At 34.7% G+C, this 18,977-nt stretch overlaps 3 protein-coding genes across 4 annotated transcripts; 2 read left to right on the forward strand and 1 right to left on the reverse strand.

Annotated features, from left to right (window-relative positions):
• Positions 1-1,765: 1,765 nt before the first annotated feature.
• LOC122280686 ((+)-cis,trans-nepetalactol synthase NEPS2-like) lies at positions 1,766-2,788 on the forward strand. The gene has a single exon (XM_043091668.1). It carries the CDS (start codon positions 1,826-1,828, stop codon positions 2,627-2,629), a length of 804 nt encoding a protein of 267 aa, XP_042947602.1. The 5' UTR covers positions 1,766-1,825; the 3' UTR covers positions 2,630-2,788.
• A 7,222-nt stretch (positions 2,789-10,010) lies between these two features.
• LOC122280687 lies at positions 10,011-11,516 on the forward strand. The gene is made up of 2 exons (XM_043091669.1): positions 10,011-10,286; positions 10,798-11,516. Exons 1-2 carry the CDS (start codon positions 10,083-10,085, stop codon positions 11,143-11,145), a joined length of 552 nt encoding a protein of 183 aa, XP_042947603.1. The 5' UTR covers positions 10,011-10,082; the 3' UTR covers positions 11,146-11,516.
• Positions 11,517-15,006: 3,490 nt separating this feature from the next.
• LOC122280679 ((+)-cis,trans-nepetalactol synthase NEPS2-like) lies at positions 15,007-18,296 on the reverse strand. Of its 2 annotated transcripts, XM_043091659.1 has the most exons (4): positions 17,367-18,161; positions 17,029-17,121; positions 16,399-16,480; positions 15,007-15,932 (listed from the first exon to the last, which is right to left on the reverse strand). In XM_043091659.1, the coding sequence occupies exons 3-4, from the start codon at positions 16,412-16,414 to the stop codon at positions 15,136-15,138; spliced, it is 813 nt and encodes a 270-aa protein (XP_042947593.1). In that variant the 5' UTR covers positions 16,415-16,480; positions 17,029-17,121; positions 17,367-18,161; the 3' UTR covers positions 15,007-15,135. The 2 variants fall into 2 exon arrangements, 1 of the variants encoding a protein (XP_042947593.1); XR_006230001.1 differs by lacking the exon at positions 16,399-16,480 and having other exon boundaries at positions 15,793-15,932; positions 17,029-18,296.
• Between the last annotated feature and the right edge of the window lie 681 nt (positions 18,297-18,977).

Below are 18,977 nucleotides of genomic sequence, written 5' to 3' on the forward strand. Positions count from 1 at the left end.
AATTAAAAATTATCTCATCTCATCTCACTATCTAAACATACATTCTTTTTATAAACTATTTCATCTCATCTTAACTCAAAATTTTCATAATTATTCAAAATATATCATCTCATTTAATCTAAACTGTGTATCAAAATGGGGCCAGAGCACTAATATTGATTTCTCCATATGCATCTTTAAAATTATATCTTTTGAAGATTAATTTTATATATTAAGAAAAACTTTCACATTAAATTATGCATCTTTGAACTAAATAATAAAATATTATTATTTTTTATTTTTTCTTAAAATTATTATTTTTTATATATTTTACAATTAGCACTATGTGTTTAAAAATACCAATTTCATATATCTAAATATTACTAATTTTATATATCAAAATGATAAATTAATCAATAAATATTAATATGTATTAAAAAATATTTTTTTATTATTAACTTAATATAAATTATATATATATATATATCAAAATTATCTTAATATAAATTCTACAACGTTAATTTTAATGAGTAGAGAGAAAAAGATTAAAAATAATATTTGGAAGATGAAAAATGATTCTTTAAACGAGAATCATTATTTATAATTATAAATATGAATTTAAAGACATATTAGTTAATTTTAAAATAAAAATAAAAATAAAAATAAAAATAAATAAATCAATACTAATGATCTCGGTCGATTCTGTCCCCATAAGCGAACAAAATTTGACCACTCATCATAATTCATGGGAAGTCGACCAAGGCCGGCACCAGTGATCATAGCCACTCATGACGGCTGCCGACCTAATCTGACCACTCATCGTGGGTGGTCGACCAAGGCCACCTATAAATATAAAAGTAATTCTATATATAATTCTCAAATTGATAAGTATCTTTAAAAAAAAAAATAGATTTATTAATAAATATTAAATAATTTTATTATACATAAATTATTTATACTTATTTACAATTTAAATATTTAAAAAATAATTATTTAATTGCTATCACAAATGTATATATATATATATATTGGTACCATTCGGTTCCGACAGGACTGATCGCTTTTTCTAGTCCGGATGGAACTCCCTACACCCCTACATATATAGGTAGTGGGGCTCATACTACAGTTTTCTACTATTTTTTGGTGACTTTGCGTTTCACAATAGATGGGATATTTTTAGGTGACTTTGCGTTTCACCATATACATCACACGTTTTGGACGTTTTTATTTCTTTTTTACAAAAATATAATTCTACCAAACATACAAAAGAAAAGTACCTTTATAGATTGCCAACTAATGGTCATCTTCTCGAAACCACTATGACAATTTTCTGAGATATCCATTTTCCTTGAAATGCATAAATAAGATAAAGAAAATGATTATAGTTTGATCGATTGAATTTTTAATTTATTTTTTATTTTAAATTTTTATTTAATAATTAAAGAAGTGATTATTAATAAATTTGTATTTTTTATATTTTAAAAATATTGAAAAAAGTATATAAAAAAAAGTAATTGACGAAACGAAAAAAAATACATTTATAGTTGTTGGTCATTTTTCTCGTTTAAGGTGTCCTTTAGAATAGTGAGTTAAAATATTATATAAAAATTAAATAAAATATTTTAAAATATTATTATTTTAAAATTTAAAAAATTAAGTTATTTATTATATTTTATATAAAAATTTAAAAAAATTATAATAATAAAATGAAATAAAATCGTACGAAACAATTTCGGACAAGTTCGGGCCTAAATCTGTCAATCGCAGTAGCACGGTCCATAAGATAAGGCAATCACAGCGCTTACTAGTGCATGATCAGTCTGCCCATTTCTTTTTGTGGTCTACAATGACAGACTCCACAGTGGCCAACCACAGATCCCTAGAGGGCAAGGTAGCAATAATCACCGGCGGCGCAAGTGGCATAGGAGAGGCCACCGCACGCCTTTTCGCTCAACATGGCACAAGCATGGTGGTGATCGCCGATATCCAGGACCAACTGGGTAAACAGGTTGCCTCATCCATTGGCATAGACAAGTGCAGCTACGTGCACTGTGATGTTTCCGACGAAGACCAGGTCAAAAAGACCGTGGAATCGACCGTCGAGAAATATGGGCAGCTAGACATCATGTTCAGCAATGCTGGGATTCTAAGTTCCTCCGAACAAACCGTCCTTGAGCTCGACATTTCAAGATTCGACCGATTGTTTGCAGTCAACGTCCGTGGCATGGCGTTGTGTGTGAAGCACGCCGCGCGCGCGATGGTTGAAGGAGGCGTGAGGGGGAGTATCGTCTGCACGGGGAGCGTGGCGGCTAGCCACGGTTTGAAGTCTCGGACGGACTATTGCATGACAAAGCACGCGGTGCTGGGGATGGTTCGATCAGCGAGCCAGCAGCTAGGGGAGCACGGGATTAGGGTGAACAGCGTATCACCAAATGGGGTGGCGACGCCATTGACGTGCCGCGTGCGAGGGAAGAGCGCGGAAGAGCTTGAGAAGGTGTACGAGCCATTTGCGAGGTTGAAAGGGGTTTCGCTGAAAGTGGAACACGTAGCAGATGCTGTGCTGTTTCTTGCATGTAATAAATTTGTGAGTGGGCATGATCTTGTGGTGGACGGTGTTTATGTGCCTGGAAGTAGTAGTACTACTACTTAAAGAGTATATTGAGGAATGGCTGAATTAATTAGCAATAAATTGACTGGATCGATATCACTTAATTCCCTTCCGGCCGGCCAGCATTTTACAGTACTATGATCTTTCAATGTATTTTGGATCTCGATCGTATATATATATTGGATGATGATCAGTTTTTAAGTTTTAGATGCACATGATGAGTAGTTAAGTTTTATGATGGTCTTGATCCAGATGAGTTGAGGATGTAGAGAAATGATTTGTTAAAGTCTCCATAGACAAATTCCGCGTAAGTTCATTGTAAAAACGTGGATGACACTAAGAAAAAGTTTAAAAAAAAAAAAAAGAAACTTTTATTTGTTGAATACCTCTCACACTCACATTTTTATAAAAGACTTGATGGAACTTATCTATTTGAGTCATGTACTTAACATTACTCATATATAAAATTATCTAACTCGGAATAATAATTAAGAATTACACCCATCGTACCTTCACTAGAAGAAAATGGGTTTATCTCGGTGATTTTGAAACCATATTACTTATAAGAAAAAATATATTTATCCTATTTTTGAGAATGGTATGATCAAAATGTATACTTTTTAGTATCATACATCTTCAAAAGCTACTGCCATTACAAGAAAAATGGCCTTTTGTGACCAATTTATAGCGACGAAAAGACTATTAGCAACCAATTTTGGTTGTTAATAATCTTTTCGCCTCTATAAATTAGTCGTAAAAGGCCATTTTTCTTGTAGTGTGCAAATGAAATGCACAGCCATCACATGGTGAATTTGCCATGTGGATACACACTTTATTTAACCGTAAACTTTAAGATTAGCTTGTTGGAAGGGATGAAAATTAAGAAGAGAGAAAAGGTAAGATGGAACAAAGGAAAAAAAAAAAATGCAAAAATGGGAAATAAAATGAAAAGTATTGTATGTTGAGTTATCAAAGTCTCTTTTTCTTTTCTTTCTTTTTTTGAAGTTCTTAGATTCATTTATGATGAGATTTCGTAAAAATAAATTTATTATTGACTTGTCTTGATATCATATATTAAATTTATTTTAAAATAAAAAAAATTATAATATATCATATAATGTCAAACTACGTCAATTTATAAAAATTGAATATTTATCAAGCAGACACTTATAACTCAAAACTACCGACACTAGTTTCATTAAACATTAATGTGCACATCATTAACACTGGATGAATCCAATGAGATTGAGATTTGTCATTAATTATTAGAGGTAAATTATTGATAAATTTTTCTATGTTAGGTTTCAACTAATAATAGTGATTAATGCTTTATATAGAATGCTTGGTGTTTGGTTATAAGCAATTAATCATTACATAAGTCTTCAAAATGGGTAAACCAATTATAAATCTATTTATGACATATCTTGGCTAGTAATGGATACTATTGTGGAATTTGGATCCATAAAAACTGTATTATTCTGTTAAATAAATGAGACTAGACAATGTCGTTGATGTTGAAAATTATGAGTCACATCTAGATAGTAGCAATGAGAAACACTTGAGTTTTTTTTGTGTGTGTATACAAAGAGCCATTATTAAATCCAATGATTTGCTTTTGTATTAAAATCCCTGTAGATCATTTATGTATTCCCAAGAAAAAACTAGAGATAATTGTTGAAAATCTCAACTTGAACTGTTCTTGTTCAATGCTAGCTTCAATTCAGTGCGCCGCTAAGCTTGCAAGATATTGAAAATTTTCAGTCTTCACTTTTTTTGTTTGAACCTTTTATAAAGACATGAAGGTTCATTTTTTAAAGTGAAGATAAAAATAAATTTATCTGAAATCACTAAAGTAAAAATAAATTTATGGATAGATAATTAACCGCATATAAAGATAATAATGAGAGAGTAAAGATGCATGATAATTACATTATACTCATCAAGTGAAACGAATGTCATCTTCCATATCCATGAATTATATTGAGAAAGGGGCTGGGTCAGGGCAGAAGGGAGCCTAGCTACGTGGATGAGTATAATGTAATTATCATGCATCTTTACTTTCTCATTGTCATCTTTAATGGGGATTCGGGAGGTCCTCTCTCAAACCAACCATTAATTCATAATTTTACCCCACCCTTGTATTTTTGGTGAAAGGAACCTGTAAACTTAAGTTAGTGTTTACTGACATCATGATTTAGCATATTTTAATTGAATAATATATATTGGAAGTTAATTTTCTCCTTATTCATTATCTGCTAAGAACCCTTCGTGGCTGTGCATACAACCCGAGGCTTGGATTCCATAAAACAGGGTTGAATTAATTAAGACAGGGAAAAAAAAAATGTAAAAAGCACAAAACCTGGACCTCCATTGACCATTCCAGATCCTCCTTTGCTACACATTCACCCTGTTGCGCTTCTGGTTTGTCCAAAAATCACACAAGACGATAGAGAGATAATATTTAAATGGTTCGACAACTTGCCTACCTCTACTGAAGCGGAAACTCAATATTTTCAATATGTTTATACAAAATTACAAACACTCATAAACGACTCTATCTCTCGAAATTGCCCTTTGTTCTAGGTTGTTCCAGAACCTATATTTCACCCACAACCCTGCCTTGATCTCTTACCGCAGTGAGGATGATTTTTATTTTCAGCAAATGATCTCCTCTTATAGGAGAAGCCATGGGGGACAAAACGCCCACACTTCTTGACCAACAGGAAACTTTTAATCGGTGCAGCCATTTTGGTCAATATTTGCTGCCAGGGACTTTCGGTGGATGAGTGGGTGGCTGCAACTTCAAGTGACATTTCACACTTGGGGGATTTCCAACAATCACCCCCTCCACCCAAGTGTGTCATACTAGGATGCTACAAACGGTTGCATCCTTCAAATGATTGCATTCCCTCATTGGAATGCTTGTTAGCCATGAGAGATTTCTACTATCAAATGCATCTGCAAGTACGTCTTCAAATGGATGTCCAAATGCTTCTCCAAATGCATATTCAAATGCATCAGTATTGTCTATATCCATAGAACTTGTAAGGGATTTTCTTCAGAGGAGATTTACAAGTGATTTACTGCACAATCTCAACTCTCTAGGATTCTTCTTTCTCTTGAGTCCATGAGTTCGCACTCATGCACACCTTGAGCAAACTAAGTTTTGCTCGAGCCACAGTCGAGGGAACAATCTGCCTGGTGCTTTTACAACTTTCAAAACCAGGCTCCATAATCCTACAATCACACCAATCTCCAACTTGGAGACTGGTTCTCAACATGCTAGCTTCTATCTCCAACATGATTCCTTATCATCTTTACAATTTTACAGCTCATGTCTTCAAGTTAGAAGACTAATTAAAGTGATGCATAACTTTAGTTCATCACGTACAGTGCCCTTAATCAACACATCTATATAGGGCAACACATCTCCCACTACACTGGGAATCAATAGTCTCCCACAGACCTTGACACATATCAGAGAACCTATTGCTGAGGTCTCCATCTCTGACCCGGGCGACTAACTCCACATCCTACTGCTAACATATCCTATCTTCAGTCGATGTGCCCATCTTGTGTGCAGTCTCTGCTAACTTCGATTTGCATAATCTCCATTCTTGCAAGATTTTCTTCATACCGTAGTTCACTACCTTCATTCAGCAGGATATAGTTTAAGATAGTAACCACCATGGAGGTCTGATCGTCTTGGCAGTTATGTGATCATCAACTTTAGGTGTAGATATCCCTAGAACATCTGACATTTTGTTATCATCTCTCACACCTTTACTTCATATCGTGGTCTATGGAGATTTCTTCAAGTTTAGATGAGGAAAAGTAAAACTGAGTTCCTTTAACTTCCTCATCTAATTCACACGACCATTACCACGAGCCAAAACCAATAAATCATTCATGATCTTCCAGGCCTTTTTGAGAAAACACTATTGAATGACTGTTGTCTTCAAGCTGTCTTTAACAGCATTATGCACTGCAAGAAATGCAACGCCATGTATTTCTTCAATTACCATATTCACAGCATCATTCTCAGTTTTCTCCTGATTTTAGCAGTCTCTTGTGGCCTGTCTTGCCACAATTTCTAGCGAGTCATCTGTTGTCCAGATCTTGACTTGCCTCTGACCTTACTATCAACATTCAGGATCAATAACTCGAGATCTTGCCAGAATCTCTTCGGTGCATCTCTTCATCTAGGATAAGATATCTTACATTAAGAAACTTCAACTTTGTTTTCTTTACAGAATTACTCTTTTACCTTTTTTGAAGTTGAACTATTTCTTCATCTGCACTTTATTATTTGTAACTGACTTTTCAAAGAAAGTTACAATGAGATCAATTGCAGTTCTCCTCTTAATAACATTATGCTCCATGAGTTGTATGATTGCAAAAACCTGCTGATATAACAAGTTAATCAGCATCGTCTAATGATATGAAGTTTGCTCCTCAAATTTCACGATTCCAACTGGCTTAAATCAAGCCCAAACAAACTGAGTCCGACAACATTGGACTCCAACTGGCTGACATCAAGCCCAAAACCAATGATTCTAGCATGACTCCAACTGACTGAGATCAAGCCTAAAACAAATGAGTCTGTCACGACTCCAACTGGCTGCGATCAAGCCAAAAACAAATGAGTCTGTCATGACTCCAACTGGCAGATCAAGCCCAAAACAAATTAGTCAATCACAACTCTAACTGGCTGTGATCAAGCTCAAAACAAATGAGTCTGTCACGACTCCAGCTGGCTGAGATCAAGTCCAAAACAAATGAGTCCATCACGACTCCAACTGGCTGCAATGAAACCCACAACTGATCTAAAGTATGAATAGTCCAGATCATTAGTACCGATGGCGAATTTCAACATTCCCACCATATGAATGAGTCCATAATGATCCAAATAGTTTTATTTGATCATCATAATTGAACTCTAACTAGCGTAGATCAAGTTCAAAATGATCTGCAACTCTGAACGGTTCAGATCGAAGGTGCCGATGGCGAATCTCAACATTTCCACTGTACAGATTAGTCCGGAATGATCCAAATAGTTTGTCAACACTATTTGATCATTACAATTGAACTCTAACTGGCTTAGATCTAGCCCAAAATGATCTGCGACTCATGGATGGTTTAGATCGAATGTACCGATGGAGAATCTCAACATTTCCACCATACAGATGAGTCTAGAATGATCCAAATAGTTTGTTAGCACTATTTGATTATCACAATTGAACTCCAACTAGCGTAGATCTAACCTAAAATGATCTGTAACTCGTGGACGATTCAAATTGAATGTACTGATGGCGAATCTAAACATTCCCACCGTATGGATGAGTCTGAAATGATCCAAATAGTTTATCAGTACTATTTGATCATCGCAATTGAACTCCAACTAGTGTAAATCTAGCCCAAAATGATCTGCAACTATCGACGGTTTAGATCGACAATACCGATGGCGAATCTCAATATTCTCACTATACAGATGAGTCTAGAATGACCCAAATAGTTTGTCAGCACTATTTGATCATCGCAATTGAACTCCAACTGGCGTATCTAGCCCAAAATGATCTGCAACTATCAACGGTTCAGATCGAAAGTACCGATGGCGAATCTCAACATTCCAACTGTACGGATGAGTTTGGAATGATCCAAATAGTTGGTTAGCACTATTTGATCATCGCAATTGAACTCCAACTGGTGTAGATCTAGCCCAAAATGATCTGCAACTATCGACGGTTTAGATTGAAAGTACCGATGGTGAATCTCAACATTCCCACCATATGGATGAGTCTGAAATGATCCAAATAGTTGGTTAGCACTATTTGATCATCGCAATTAGACTCTAAATGGCATAGATCAAGCCCAAAATGATCTACAACTCATGAACAATTCAGATCTAAAGTATCGATGGTGAATCTCAATATTTTCACCATACGGATGATTCCGGAATGATCAAAATAGTTAGAAAGTACCATTTGATCGTTGAAATTGGATTCCAAATGACTTAGTTCTAACCCAAAATCGATCTATGACTTTTGGACGGTTTAGATTAGTGTTCTGCTACAGTGGTGGGTGGAGGCGTATGGGAGAGTGTCTCCCACGCGTCTTCTTCCTCTAGCCGTGAGTGGGGGCGCATGGGAGCGTGTTTCCTACTCGTCTTCTTCCTCTAATGTGATTTAGGCGCATCTGTGCACTCTCTGACTTCTAGGAGTGCGTACGGGCTCCTCCGGCATCCGTTTCTGATGCCGTTTGCGGCAACAGATTCGTCTTGATGCAAGAAACATCATTGTGTGGTCAAAAGTTGATTTCGATCAACTTGATTTTTCTGGACAATGCAAACCAGAGCTCTGATACCAATTGTCGCGCCTCTGGCCTGTCCAAAAATTACACTAGATGATGGAGAGACAATATTTAAGTGGTTCGGCAACTTGCCTACCTCTACTGAAGCAGAAACTCAATATTTTCAATATGTTTGTATAAAATTACAAACACTCATAAACAACTCTCTATCTCTCAAAATGGCCCTTTGTTAGGGGTGGGCAGCGGGGCCCCGCACCCCGCTATCCCGTCCCCATTCGCCCCGCCCCCGCACGACGGGGCGGGGTACGCCGCCCCGCATCTAGTCTCCTTAGCAGGGGCGGGGAGGGCCCAACCCTGCCTTGCATTTCCCCCGCCCCGCCCTCACCTATATATATATATATATATATATATTATATAAACATAAATATTTATATATACAAAAACATAAATATATGTTTATATATATAAATATATATATTTATATTTTACAAATTGTGTATATATAAATATATATATTACAATTTGTTAGACTTGTTCATAAATTATACATTAGCAAATTTAAAAACTATATAGTTTAAAAACTACTACACTACAACTTACACAAAATATGCATTAATAAATTTAAAAATTACATAATTTTTAAATTATAGTCATATTTACAAAACGTAAATTTACAATTTAGATCTAAAAATATATATTTTTCATCACTTTTAGATCTAGAAATAATTTTTTAAAATAATAAAATATAGTTAATATTTGAAGTGAAAATAAAGCAGGGTGGATTGGCTATTCGCCCCGCACCCCGCCTAGCGCCCGCCCCGGGGATGTGGGGGCGGGTGGCGGGGAGGGGGCTACCTCGCACCGTATGGTGCGGGTAGCACCCCTACCCTCTGTTCTGGGTTTCCCTAGAACCTATATTTCGCCCACAGCCCTGCCTTGATCTCTCACCGCAGTGAGTATGATTTTCAATTTCAGCAAATGATCTCTTCTTATAGGTGAAGCCATAGGGGACAAAACTCTCATACTTCTTGACCAAGAGGAAGCTTTCAATTGGTGCAGTCATTTTAGTCAATATTTGCTACTAGGGACTTTTAATAGATGAGTAGATGGCTGCAACTTCAAGTGACATTTCACAGTTAAGGGTTTTAACACACCCCCTATTCGTCACTGCTCTTTAAGTTAAGCCATGTCTCCCAACCTAACCACTGGTATCCTTCTTACTTCACACTTTTCAACGCAAACCCCCAGCTTAACCCTAACCATTGTTTCTGCTTTCCGGCCCAGTCAAACTCCAACCCATTCTCCCCAAACTATTTACATATACGAAGAAACAAAAGATCAAAAGGACAGGCAACCAATTTGCCTCTGCGACACATTTTCACTGCAACAAGTAATCCAGCCTTTCTTTTCCTCTTGGCCATCCCTTACCTTCCGATAAGAAGCCATTGAAATATCTATATGTTTTATACCTTTAAATGTTAGATTAGATTAGTTTCACAAGTACATTTTCCTTACAAAAACAGGAAGTGTGGCTTTGGAGGTGAATTTTGGGAGTGAGGCGATTACTCGTTGATTTTCTTTTGGTTTTTGTTACGTCCACTTATTCTAGCTGCTTGTCTTTTTAAAAAAGGAGAGTTGTTTTTGTTTTGTTTTTTTTTTCCAATTTCTTTTATTGTCTATCTTGCTTGCTCTTTGTTTCAGCTCTGAGGAAATTCCTTCTTTTATTGATTTTCCATTTATCTTAAAAGCAAAAGCATCTTCAATTTTCAACAAAACAAGCTTATGGTGGTGGTAATGGACTAGTTGCCTATAACGTGAAACATTATTTACACGTTGGTACTATTAGCTATTTCTCCTCCTTTAGGCAATAAAAATGTGTTGAATTTTTTTTCTTCCTTTAGGCTTTGAAAGCTTGGGGTCAGATTTGGCTGCTATCAAACTTCGATTCACAGGAAGACATTGCTTACCCAAATGATCCCAGGCTGCCCCTTAAGGTGGATAATGACCTCAAACAGCTGTTTCGGGGAATTGAACTGCCTCGTGATATGATAGATATCGAGAGGGATCTACAGAAGAACGGGATGAAACCTGCCACCAACACTGCTCAAAGGAGGGCCCGGTCAGAGGTTCATGGCATTTCCTCAAAGCAGAAGTCAAAGAAGAAGAAGCACGAGATCACCAAGAGGACAAAGCTGACCAATGCCCATCTACCAGAGCTTTTCCGGAACCTAGAGAATAGTAACTCCTGAAGTTCGGACGAGCCGTTGGCGAACCTTGATGGGAAGATCAACTGCAGGCTGCGATATAGCAATGCTCCTATGTCCATTCGCATGGGTTATATATGTTTGTAGATATAAAGTGTTATAGGACTGTTAAATCCAAATCCAAATTGATTCTCTTTCCAGATTTGCATACAACTGTCCACTGCTGTACTCGAGCTCTTGTTCCGTCGCTTTGATAAGCTAATTTAAAAGCCAATCTGGTCCAAACTTCTAATTTGAGATTGCCCCAAGTAATCGTAATTTGTCTGGAAGTTTAGCTTTGCTTTGAATTTTATTCGTTTGCCTGGAACTGGAAGAATGCTGTGGCTCATGTTTATGTGATTTCTTTCATTTCTATTTTGATTCTTTTATGCAACAAGTGTGTGATCGTATTTGAGATGAGGCCATGTCAATTAACCATAAATATGAAAGACGAGCAATTTTCCTGTTTTCTTTTTCAGATCATGGAGAGGGCTCCATTTGGAATGTTACGACAGCCCAATCAACGAGCGTTTTAGAGTGCATAATCCGAAAATCTACTATCTTTAATTTACCGACTTTGACCCCATCCGTCTTATGCACTTTTCAAGTATGGTTTATAATTAGGAGTCGTGTTTGGCTCATAATTAGGATGGAACCAGATCATGAGACACTCCGTTTTCTTCGGTTCCAGTTCTTCAAAGTTAGGCCACGATTAAGACAGGTCGGTGCATTACCATATATTTTCACGGTCTGCAATTTTAGATATGTTTTATGCAGTGTTATCACTTTTTTTTTTTTTAATTTAGATTTGTATATATAATGTAAATTATAAATCAAAATTTGTATATATAACAATAATTTAAAAACTAATGTCATAATTTTTATGTTATTAATTTTTAAACAAGATTGTATTGCATTAGGCTCCTTTAAAATTCCAAATTATTATTATTTTTGGTTGCTGGGGGCAGGAATAAAAAAACTATTAAAACATGTTTATTTTTTGGGCGAAATTAATTTTTATAAAAGTCTACTTTTCAAAAATAAAAAAAATAAAAATAAAAACCCTTAAAGTCTGCCAAGCCAAGGTATGGGAGCGGCCTGGGTTGGTGGTAAGGGCAGGAGAGGAGAGGGACGAGAGATAAATGAGAAGAAAGCATGAGCTTAGAATATTAGGTACAAAGTTAGAGAGTGCATGCTTCAGAGCCTCCACGGATAGAAAGAACTGTCCTATAACGCATGCTCATGCATTACCCTTCGGCCTTCCTTCCTGTGAAGGGCAAGTCAAATGAGCTCCGATCCTTTCGCTACAAAGGGCAAGCACTACCCCTTTCCAAATTAAGGGACCATTCTACTACTCCTCCTCCCTACAGTATATTGGTCCAACACCTATAATTCCTGCATCAACATCACATGCCACGTGCCAATTACCCAATTACATCACCATCTTAATTATGCTCTTAATTACCTAATGCACGTACGTACCAACAACAACAGTCAGGATGAATACATCATATGGGTTTGGGTCCACTCGATTGGGATATCATAGAGTTGAATAATGATAGCCTTACTACTATTCTATTATTCTTTTTAATTTTTTTTTAAATTTTCTTTTACTTAATGATTAAGAAAATAACTATAAATAAAATTATATATTTTTTAAATTTTTTGTTAATAATTAAAGATATTAAAAATATATTTTAAAAAATAAAAGAAAAATAAATACATTATTGGTGATGAAGGGTTGTAAGTTTATCATTACCCGACTATTAGGATTAAGGGTGAATTCAGTCCGGTCCGAGGAGGTTTTATGGACCGGACCGGACCTATTCGGTCCAGGGTTTTCCCACCCTGGACCGGACCGAACTTCATACGGTCCGGTCTGGGTCCGGTCCCATTCGGTCTGGTCCGGTCCGGTCGGTCCGTTCGGTCCACCCTATGAGTTTTTTTTTTTTTTTTCAATGACATTTTGTTTAATACTTATGTAATTATATTGTGACATATTTAATATATATACATATAGTATACTATTATATATATTAGTAATACACTACTACTATTAGTAATAGTGATAACTATATATGTAACTATATCATGTAATAATAATAGTAATAATAGTAATATATGTAACTATATATAATATTAATAACTAATACTATTAGTCTATTAGTACTAATAACTATACTAGTACTAATACTATAACTAATAAATATATGCAATGATAGTGATAATATATGTAATATTATATTAAATAATATTAATACTCTTATTACTAATATTCTATGTAGTTATAGTGATTTAATGCTAACATATTACATATTAAGTTAACTATACTAATACTATTATAAATTTACAAATATATGATATATTATAATTTATACTATAACTTTTATAATATGTTAATACATTAATATATTTTTTTTTTGATAAATAGATATTAATGTATTAATGTTAATACATTAATATATATACTAGTACTATATTTTTTTTTTATTGGTTATACTAGTACTATATATTATAGTTAATAGTTATATATTAAAGAATATAGTAATACATTGATACTAAATATATATATATATATATAATATAGTTATAGACTTACAATGATTTAGTTATTATGAATTTATAATTAGTATAACTATATAATTGTATTAGTAATTCAATTTGACTATATTATATTAGTAATATTAGTTATGTTGAACTTGAATCAGTTAGTTAGTATAACTGTATTCTATATTATTAGTATTAATATACATATTAGTATTAGTTGTAACTATATAGACTATATTAAAATTGAGAGTCTTAGACTATATAATATACTAATAGTATTAGTACAACTATATAAGTATACTGTATAGTTATATATTAGTTTTAATTATAGTGATTAGTATAACTATATAATATTAGACTATTAGTATAACTATATAATAGTAGACTATTAGTATAACTATATATTAGTATTAGTTATACTGTTATAGTGATTTAGTATATTATAATTTATATATTATATTTATACTATAACTCTTATAATATATTAATATATACTACTACTATATATTATAGTTATATATTAAAGAATATAATAATACATTCATACTAAATATATATAGTTATATTTCTAGTGATTTAGTTATTAACTTATTATGATTAGTATAACTATATAAATTATAATCGTATTAGACCATTAATATAGCTATATATTAGTTGTGGTGAATCAGTGCTTTAGCATAACTATATAAGTATTAACTATAATGATTAGTATAACTATATAAATTATAATATAGTGATAATTATATTAATTAAATATAAGTATATTGATAATTAAATTATATTAATTATAGTGATAAATATACTCTATAGCTATACATAGTATTAATTATAGTGATTAGTATAACTATATAAATCATATGATAGTATATTAGTATTAATAGTAAACTATTAGTATAGGTCACTATAACTATTGTTGAAATATTAGTTATAGTGATTTATATAACTATATTAGTATAAGTATAACTACAATCTATATTAGACTATTAATATTTTTTTATACCATATATAATTATATAATTAATTATATACAACTATTATATAAATAATAATTTTTTTTTAATCTATTCGGTCCGGTCCGGGGTGAAAAACCCCCGGACCGGGACCGGACCGAATACCTTTGGTCCCTCAAAAATTGGACCGGGACTGGACCGGACTCATTCGGTCCGGTCCGGTCCAAAAATGACCAGTCCGGTCGGTTTTTCCGGTCCGGACCGTTCGACTTTCAGCCCTAATTAGGATTCATATAATAATTTTTCTATATCAACAACTAATCCGAATCAAGATGATCATACAACTTAACTATTCATAACGTGCAATATCTAAAACTTAAAAACTGATCATCATCCATACGATCGAGATCGAAAATACATGATTGAAAGATGGAAGGGAACTAAGTGGTTAATTTAGTGCTAATTAATTAAGCTATTGATTGATCCTCCATATAGTCTTTTAAGTAGTAGTACTACTACTTCCAGGCACATAAACACCGTCCACCACAAGATCATGCCCACTCACAAATTCATTACTTGCAAGAAACAGCACAGCATCTGCTATGTGTTCCACCTTCAGCGAAACCCCTTTCAACCTCGCAAATGCCTCGAACACCTTCTCAACCTCTTCCACGCTCTTCCCTTGCATGCGGCACGTCAATGGCGTCACCAGCCCATTTGGCGATACGCTGTTCACCCTAATCCCGTGCTCCCCAAGCTGCAGGCTCGCTGATCGAACTAGCCCCAGCACCGCGTGCTTTGTCATGCAATAGTCCGTCCGAGACTTCAAACCGTGGCTAGCCGCCACGCTCCCCGTGCAGACGATACTACCCCTCACGCCTCCTTCAACCATCACGCGCGCGGCGTGCTTCACACACAAGGCCATGCCACGGACGTTGACTGCAAACAATCGGTCGAATCTTGAAATGTCGAGCTCAAGGACGGTCTGTTCGGAGGAACTTGCAATCCCAGCATTGCTGAACATGATGTCGAGCTGCCCATATTTCTCGACAATCGATTCCACGGTGTTTTTGACCTGGTCTTCGTCGGAAACATCACAGTGCACGTAGCTGCACTTGTCTATACCGATGGACGAGGCAACCTGTTTACCCAGTTGATCTTGGATATCAGCGATCACCACCATGCGTGTGCCATGTTGGGCGAAAAGACGTGCGGTGGCCTCGCCTATGCCGCTTGCGCCGCCGGTGATTGCTGCTACCTTGCCCTCTAGTGATCTGTGGTTGCCAACTGTGGAGTCTGTCATTGTAGACCACAAAAAGAAATGGGCAAACTGATCATGAACTAGAAAGTACTGTGATTCATTACCTTATCTTATTTGCACATTTCAAGAAAAATGGATATATATCTCAAGAAGGTAAGGTCTTAGTCTAATGCAATTAAGGTGAGATAAGATAAAATATTTTATTAAAAATTATATAAAATAGTATTATAATATAATTTTTTTAAAATTTTAAAATAATTAAATTGTTTATTATATTTTATATAAAAATTTAAGAAAATGATAATAATTATATAAAATAAAATGAGATGAGATATTTAATTTTGTGTAACTAAACCATTCCTTATTGATTTTGAAAAGATGGATGACTATTAGTTTAATTTTAGGGAGAATCGATGACCATTAGTTGGCAATCTATTAAGGTAGTTTTGTTTTGAATGTTTGGTAAAAATTATATTTGAATAAACAAAAACAAAAACTTACAAAACATGTGATACATCCGAGGGGTGGATATATGGTTGGCTAATTAAAAAATATCCCCATCCATTGTAGAAAGCAAAGTCACCTAAAAAAATGTAGAAAATTGTTAGGATCAGTATAGACTACCTATATCGATAGTAGCCTTTTTGTTTTTCTAAATTAAATTGTACAAATTTCAAATAAATAAATTTTATACAGTTCTTTTGTTAAAAAGTATAATTTTATGAATACAATTAGCAAGCAATTTGTAAATTAGTAGGAGCATATTTTTATTAGACAGTATTTATTATATAGCCACGTTCACGGTCCATAAAAATATTGACCTTTCTGTTCAGAGGACAAGACGTAAAAATGCATGTCCCTCTTATCCGGTCCAGCATTTGAGCCCATGATGTTTGCCTTTGAGTGGGTTGAGTACCCAATTCATAGAAAGTTTGGACAACTTGACTAGTTCTAAGAAATAGAGAAAGAAAGCAGACCATTTCATATAAAACTAAGAAAAGTAATTATGGGGTGATAGAGATGCCGGTCTTTTGAACCCCTCCCTAGTTGTTTTACTTGATATATATATATATATATTCGAACATCAAGACCAACGAGAGAGAGAGAGAGAGAGAGAGAGAGGAACCCTACAACATGGCGCCCACCATCATGAACAGCGTGAGAACAAAGACCCAACAATCCCACGCTCCCACATCCATTGACCAAATCAATCCTTCTCTCCACCTGCAAAACGCATCGAAAACCAGACCCATTAACACGCGTCAAAAACCCTTCATTAAAATTAACATTAATTTAATAACATGACGAAGATGATGACAATAATAAACTTGCTGGGAATGAAAACCCCTAAGCAGCCTACATGAGTGATATATATAAACAATTCTTCTACGGACAGAAAAGTTTGCGCAGGTAATGCGCATGAATAAATTTTTATGCCACGTCAAGTATAATTAAAAATAAAAAATTACAATTGCCCGCAAACTCATAAACTTGTTCATCATTCCCTGCCTGTAGAAGAACTCCATTTCCTTTCCATTGACATTCGTATCCTTCATTCACTTTTTGCAACCCCTTTTCGAAACCTATTCAAGTTTGTTGTTCCTCCACTACCCATTCCTTGGCTGGGCAGCACTGCGCTGCACTCCTCCGCCACCCACCCCACCGTCATCAGATTTTTCGGATCTACCTCCACCAATCGTCTGGTCGGCGTCATCTCTGGTAGCTTTGAACACTTCACCTCCTCCACCAGTTGTTGGCACATCTGTGGTAAGTGGACGATGTGATAGAGGTAGAGACAAAATTGTAACTTTGCTATTTTACCTTTTAGAAGATAAGTCGGTAGCCACCATTTTCTGGATGTGCTCATCCAATGGCATGTTTTCAAATACGGACTCCCCATTACCTAAACTATGACAGAAATCGAAAGAGTTCCTCATACTTTGTTTCATGAAGAATTTCTGGTTCCACCATTCAATTGAACAGATATAGGCAAAAAATGCAACTCATAATTTAGGAAAAATTGCTCATAATCCAGACCCAACGTGAATTAAGTTTGACCCCTTCGATTAAGAACAAACAGAATCAACCAGTGAGAGAGAGAGAGAGTAGCATCGTGGGATTGAGATGGCTCTCAGGTCGCGACACAGAGGAGGGAGGGAGATGCAGAGGTAATAGGTTTCAAAAACCCAAATCGGGTCTGGGGAATAACTAGAGAATGAAGATGAAGGAGGGAGATAGAAGAGAGGGAAATGGATTTGAATGGAGGATGAAAACAACAGACATGTTCGTGCGAAACACACCGTTTTATTTTCTACGTAGACATTCCTGCGCGATCTCTACGCCAAGTCTCCTGCAGATATCGTTTTCCATATACAAATTTAGAATGATAGACTTACCTTCCCCCCACCACTTTACTATTTGAAATATATTTATTTTTTTAAATATATAGTTTTTTAAATGGATGACTTAGAATCCGTTCACCACCATTTCACTATTTGTAATGTATTTATTATTTTTTTAATTTTTTAATATTTTTAATTATTAGGAAAAAATTTTAAAAATATACAATTTTACTAATGGTTACTTTCTTAACTATTAATTAAAAGAAATTTTTTAAAAAAAATTAAAAAATAATAAAAGAATAGTAGAATAGTAATAAGACTGTCATTATTCTACATTGTATACTATTATCAACTTTTAGCAAGATACAGCCTTTAACTATGGATCAGGCTGTTGGCAGCGTGACATGAATGAAAGAAAAAAAAGAAAAAAAATTTCTCACCCTAAAGGAAAGATAATATAAAATAAAAAAATAAAAAAAAAATGTGAAGGACTAATATCTCAACAAGCTCCCGGGAACTTTCGAGATTTCTTCTTAATCTAAAGCCATGGTAACCAAGATATATTATTCAGGAAATAAGCTTTCAACATGCTACATTTACCATCCATACTTATGGTTTCTCTTTAGACTATATGATTGCTATGCTACTAATGTAGGGAATGCTCTTGGTAAATTAGTAATGATAAAGGAAGATCCAATTGTTGGAGTGGCTTGGAGAAACTACATTAGAATAAAGGTG

Source organism: Carya illinoinensis, chromosome 11, assembly GCF_018687715.1.
Source record: "Carya illinoinensis cultivar Pawnee chromosome 11, C.illinoinensisPawnee_v1, whole genome shotgun sequence".
Lineage (NCBI taxonomy): Eukaryota > Viridiplantae > Streptophyta > Magnoliopsida > Fagales > Juglandaceae > Carya > Carya illinoinensis.

Coding starts and splice junctions, on each gene's coding strand:
- LOC122280686 (XM_043091668.1), top strand. CDS start 1,826: ATGACAGACTCCACAGTGGCCAACCACAGATCCCTAGAGGGCAAGGTA.
- LOC122280687 (XM_043091669.1), top strand. CDS start 10,083: ATGTCTCCCAACCTAACCACTGGTATCCTTCTTACTTCACACTTTTCA. Junction 10,287..10,797: donor ACACATTTTCACTGCAACAA/GTAATCCAGCCT, acceptor TTCTTCCTTTAG/GCTTTGAAAGCTTGGGGTCA.